We start from the raw sequence: 6,000 nt of genomic DNA, 5'->3' as shown, positions 1-6,000 counted from the left end.
CACAAAATGGCCTTCAAAACTTCTGGGTGGTTCTACTTCAGTGCAGTTAATGGATAAGATCCATGGAAAGGGAACACATGAATTCATTAAGGTATCTGGGGAATGTTGCAAGAGAGGCTTCAGGAATCTAGGTGTGGCTACCTTTATTTCTTTTTCTTTTTTTTAAGATTTTATTTATTTGACAGAGAGAGATCACAAGTGGGGCAGAGAGGCAAGCAGAGAGAGAGAGAGGAGGAAGCAGGCTCCCTGCAGAGCAGAGAGCACGATGCGGGACTCGATCCCAGGACCCTGAGATCATGACCTGAGCCGAAGGCAGAGGCCTAACCACTGAGCCACCCAGGCGCCCCATGGCTACCTTTATTTCTGATAGGCTACGCTAAACCTGTCTGGTACTTAGCAATAATGACTGCAAAGGGGCTGCAGATGACCTAATCCAACTCCTTCAGTTATAGATGTGAAAACCAGGGCCCTACAAAAATATTTTTTCCCCAATATCCCAAAGCCTCTTAGTAAGCGACTTCACATTTTAGTGACCAGCACCCAGAACTCCTGTCTCCCAATATTTTCATTTTCCCAAAGCTTTGAGACTGTTTGGAGAATGCAAAGGAAGAAGGCTTTGATAGACTTCAGTGGAATACAAGCCTGCTGGCAACACACGACCAGAATCTTCAGACAGCTAGGAATGACTGGCACATGCAAAGGTAACTGTGAGGCTGTCACCCCAAAGGCAATCCATCTGGGCTTCTGGATGGGCAAGTAAAGTCTTCAGGTTCTATTCAAGGCTAATGTCCTAGGAGATTTTTGTTGGATAGGGATTTTGTTAATTTTGGCCTTGGGCTCGTCTTTTCCCATTCTCTGATCCTGTTTCCTCATGTGTAAAATAGACATTAAATGCTTCTAACATTACGATTCTAGGAAATGTCAGAATTAAGCACAGTAATATTAGAGAATGAAAGATGAGAAGTAAAAGAATTACACTGAGCAAGTATTTTTAACTGATTAAAGTGAAAGGAAAGGACTTTTTTAAACCTTTGCTTTAAAAAAGAAAGAAAGAAAGAAAGAAAAACAAACCATTGTATGAGTTTGCTGGGGCTGCCAAAACAGGATACCACAGACTGGGTGGCTAAACCAACAGACAACTTCCAGTTCTAGAGAACAGGAGTTTTGGTAGATGTGGTTTCTTCTCAGGCCTCTGTCCTTGCTTTACAGATGGCTGTCTTCCCACCGGTCCTCACATGGTCATTCCTTTGTGTGTGCATCCCTGGTCTTTTATCTCCCAACTTCCTCTTCTTTGAAGGACCCCAGTCAGACTGGATTAGAGCCCACCTCATTCTAACTTAATCATTTCTTTCAAGGCCTTACCTCCAAATACAGAAAGTCTGAGGTACATGGGGCGGGGGACGTGTGGGGGGGGGGGGGAACGTGTGTGTGTGTGTGTGTGTGTGTGTGTGTGTGTGTGTGTGTTTCAACAAACAAGTCTGGTAGGCTGACAATTCAGACAATTCATCTATTCTGATGTTCTCTTTTTAAAACACTGTGACCAAGTGCATACTTCTGGAGAAAGTATTTTATTTTAAGGCTTTTTATACATTTAGCAAGAGGATACATACTGAATTACATTAGTAGAATTGTATTAATAATAGGTAACTTATACCTGGAAAGCTAGTTAGAATGAAAAACAGTTTTTGTTTCGTTAGTCTTCACAAACAGTATTTATTAAGGTAGTTTATGTGATTTCTGTGAAAATACATTACAGAAGATCTTCCTTAAAACAAGTATATAAAAATCTAAAATATCGTTAAGATTTCATTAGCATACAATCCCAAACTGAAAAATTTAAAACAGATTAACCTCCTTTTCTGTGGGCAGATGTGCTGAAAAGAGCTAATTTTACTGTTTGAGCCTGATTAATTGTTCACCATACCTTCCCCACAATGAATGAAATCTAGCTCTCAGAGGGCAAAACTCACAAAATTCAATAGGCAGGCTGTCTTAGAATTCCACTTAATGAAGTTTAGGTTTGATTAACTAGCTGTTTTAATTACAATTTCAAGTCTTATAGATACAGAAATTCTATTTTTTCCAGAACAAACTTGCATATCCTTATAATATGAAAGGGAAGAAAACAGATTTTAACTGTTGATTTCTTTTACTTTTTGAGCTTAGTGACTGACATTTTTTCCCCCTTTTCCTTCACAGACTGGCATTCATCTGATTCATTAGCTTCTCCAATTTGATTGCTAGGGACATGTTTCCTTTAATCTTCAATTTTCCTGACATGAATGCCATTGTTGGTTTTAGTTTCCCTAAAATGAGAAAATGAGAGAAGGAAAAGCAACCATTAGTGCCCTTAGGGAGATACCACTTCAAGAACAAGCATTATAAAAAGAACCTTCTTGAGTTCTATAATCCTCTGAAGTGCACAAATTTCTATTCCAGAATTTTTTTTATCAGTATCTTGGGAATCCCAATTCCTAGACTTAGATGTTAACAATATCTTATAATTTGAGATAATGTAAAAACAATCAGCAAAGATTATACCAAAAAGATGAAGATGCAACATTTATACACCAGTTACAGCACATTAAAGGATACACAGCCCTCAGATGAACTGTAGTAAACAAATACTATTTTAGTTAATTTTCCAATCTATTATACAGTTCATTAAACTTTTAACATTTCAGGTTTAGATTTAAAAAAAAATCAAAAGGTATAAATGCATATAATATTCTTAAGAAGTTATCATTAAAAATATAGTATATGGGCAACAAAAGTATGTGTTAGCACAGAAATGCCAGGATATAAAATGGGAGCATTACAGCAGAACTGTAGTTATTAACAACACAAAAGGAACAGAAGCTCCATGGAGGGAGGAGTCTGTATTTGCTACTCTTATTCCAGTGCTAGTACAAGATCAGGCACACAGTGCAAATAATGAGGAAACTGAGGCTCAGAGACTATTCTGACTTGCCCAATGTCACACAGCTTATATACGACACACTGGATTTCAAAGCCAGGTGTTTCAGATTCCCTTTTTCTTTTTTTTAAGATGTTAATTTATTTGACAGAGAGAGAGAAAGAGAATGCACACATGTGCTGGGCATGAAGCCCAACGTGGGGCTGGATCCCATGACCCTGAGATCACAACCTGAGCCTAAATCAAGAGTTGGATGCTTAACCAACTGAACCACCCAGGTGCCCCTAATTCTTAATAGTTTTCTGAGCTATATGATGCCAATTTATATATACAGATATCTCCAGCAGGCACGATATGTGTCTGGTGCATAAGTAAACTTCTACTTGCCCACACAAAAATGGGCTCTTTGTAGGGAAAAAAAAAAAAAGCATGGGTTAATGTGTTTATACATGTTGAGATATTAAACACCTTTAAATTATTCGATGTAGGGGTTGTAACAAAGCATTATAGTTTGTTTAAGGATAGAAAGAATCAAGTCCAATTCTTTAACGAATAAACAGGTGCACATTACTCCACGGAAATGTGATGTTAAATACCTAAATTTACAAATCATAAACTAAGGGATAGTTTTGATTTATACAGAAGATAGGAAAATCTTTGTTCTTTACAGGAACAGAATGGCTCCTCCAGAAACTTAACAAACACTAATATCTGGGAGCTCTTCTGCTGAAAAACTGGGTCCCTATTCTGTCACCCTGCTTCACTGCAGGGTTTCACAACCCAGGAGACCACAAGCCCTGCTCACACATAAACAGCTTCTCCAGCTTTATGGAGCCCTGCCTATAAAGACAAATGGACATCAAATGGAGACCAAAAAAAAAAAAAAAAAAAAAACCAGATAAAAGCCATTTGACAGGCACTGAAGAAAGCTAAACAAAGTAAAAAAATAAAAAATTTCACAGTTTGTGTCCTTATTGATAAGAGAACATATAAAAGCAATGAATCAAGAGAATACCGGAGAAAGGGGGAAGAAGAGAAGCACAGGGAAGAGGGAGAAAATAGAGGAGACAACCTAAATGGGTAAGGGAGGAGAATGAGAGGGAGAGAAACAGTAGAAGGGAAATGGAATGGGATCCAGTGAGTGAAAAGGGGGCGGTAAGAGAAGAAGAAACAGTGACCACGTGGTGAAATCCTAGAAATTAAAAATTTGAGAGATAATATTAAAATACGATAGGCAAGAGGCACTTGTAGATCCTCTGGTCACAGAGGTCTGTCTTCCCCATTGCTACCAGCCCCCTCCCACTACTACAAAAGTCTCTCTCCATGCACCACCCCCCATAATACTCTTTCCAAATAAAGTTTCTCCTTACTCTATAAAAAAACATGGTAGGTAAAAATAAGGTGAGCCAATCTCCCCCAAAGTAAAAAAGTTATATTAAGACATATGCAATACGAGAAGGAGACGGTCAAAGATTGAATCAAAGATCATATGTTTTCTCTAGAAAGTGAGAACTGAAAGAAATATCAAAGAAATAATTTAAGATACATTCCCAAGGAACCTATCAAGTACCCAGGAAAATGAAAGAAAAGAAGAAAAAAAGACCACACTACCTTACATCATGATGAAATTTCAAACCACAACAGAGAAAGAGAGCACTCCAATTCCAAAGTTTTTAGAAAGAAGAGAGGGTGGATCCAAAATAAGAAAAACAGTATCATTCAATTCTCAATGGTAATCTTAGAAGATGGAGCAATGGCTTCAAGATTCTTTTTTTTTTTTTTTAATGAGTCTATTCATTTATTGATTTTAGAGAGACGGAGAGCATGTGAGTAGGGGAAGGAGCAGAGAGGGAGGGAGAGGGGAAGAAACTCCAACAGACTTCACACTGAGTATGGAGACCAATGTGGGGCTCGATCCCTCAACCTTCAGATCACGACACGTACGGAAATCAAGAGTTAGGCACTTAAACCAACTGAGCCAACCAGGCACCCCCTGGCCTCACATTTCTGAAGAAAAATGAGTTTCAACCCAAAAAGCTTTACCCAGCCAAATAATGTGCTGGTAGAATACAAGTAGTTTTAGATACTCACAAAATACTGCCTCTTAAAACAAGATGGGATTGGGAGGGAGACAAACCATAAGTGACTCTTAATCTCACAAAACAAACTGAGGGTTGCTGGGGGGGAGAGGGGTTGGGAGAGGGGGGTGGAGTTATGGACACTGGGGAGAGTATGTGCTATGGTGAGTGCTGTGAAGTGTGTAAACCTGGCGATTCACAGACCTGTACCCCTGGGGATAAAAATACATTATATGTTTATAAAAAATTTTAAAAAATACTGCCTCTTATGTATCTTTTCTCATGAAGCTACTGGAGAATGTGTGCAACCAAAAGAGGATATAAACCAAGAAAGAACATGGGACACAGGAAATAAAGACATTCAGTGCAGAAGAGAGTTAAAAATTGCTAGGATCACAGCTGTGTAGCAGGCTTAATAAGTCTATCTATCTATTGTAACAAGACAAAGGGCTCCAGGAAAAAAGCAGACCAACAGGTAACCTGACACATTTGGCAGAGTGGAAAACTGTATCAAAAGGTTGTGGGAAGAGTACAGAAAGATTCTGCTTAGTTTCTTTATACTTATTTTAGTGGGGGGAAAAATAGGACAATTATTTATGTCCAGGAAAAAGAAAAGTTCTCTGAGAGGAAACATAATAATAGTATACTATTTGACTCAGCAGCAAACTATACCAGAATCATAATCATTTAAACCTAAGTATTGATTTAAGCAAAAATAGTGATAGAATTATATTGGGGGGATGGGTAAGGGGCAGGTAAAACAAAATCAAGGTGCTGTAAAAGGACTTAAATCTCACTTGTCAGTCTTTAGATTAGTGAATCTAAACAAAACAGTGTAAGTATATATCTAACATTGAGAAATATGATTACATTGGAACAGGTGCAGTTACACAATGAAAAAGATACCAAAGAGACCTGAAGGTGATCACTTCTGTGCTGTGGAAGGGGGAAAGGCCAAAGAACACCTTTTAAAAATACATACTTTGGGGACACCTGGGTGGCTCA

At 38.4% G+C, this 6,000-nt stretch overlaps 1 protein-coding gene across 2 annotated transcripts in view; it reads right to left on the bottom strand.

The window, feature by feature from the left end:
* Nucleotides 1-1,555: 1,555 nt before the first annotated feature.
* The window catches only part of LOC111145776 (hydroxysteroid dehydrogenase like 2), a 57,943-nt gene continuing 53,498 nt past the window's right edge, over nt 1,556-6,000 (bottom strand). For both annotated transcript variants that reach the window (XM_022500974.1, XM_022500975.1), the window contains one exon: nt 1,556-2,306. In XM_022500974.1, the coding sequence (XP_022356682.1) occupies nt 2,194-2,306 (113 nt within the window). In that variant the 3' untranslated portion in view covers nt 1,556-2,193. The remainder of the gene's footprint in view (nt 2,307-6,000) is intronic.

Source organism: Enhydra lutris, unplaced genomic scaffold (genome assembly GCF_002288905.1).
Source record: "Enhydra lutris kenyoni isolate GAN:26980312 unplaced genomic scaffold, ASM228890v2 scaffoldscaffold13, whole genome shotgun sequence".
Lineage (NCBI taxonomy): Eukaryota > Metazoa > Chordata > Mammalia > Carnivora > Mustelidae > Enhydra > Enhydra lutris.
The sequence above is the reverse complement of the archived record's forward strand: the minus strand, read 5'-3'. Positions and strand labels throughout refer to the sequence as shown.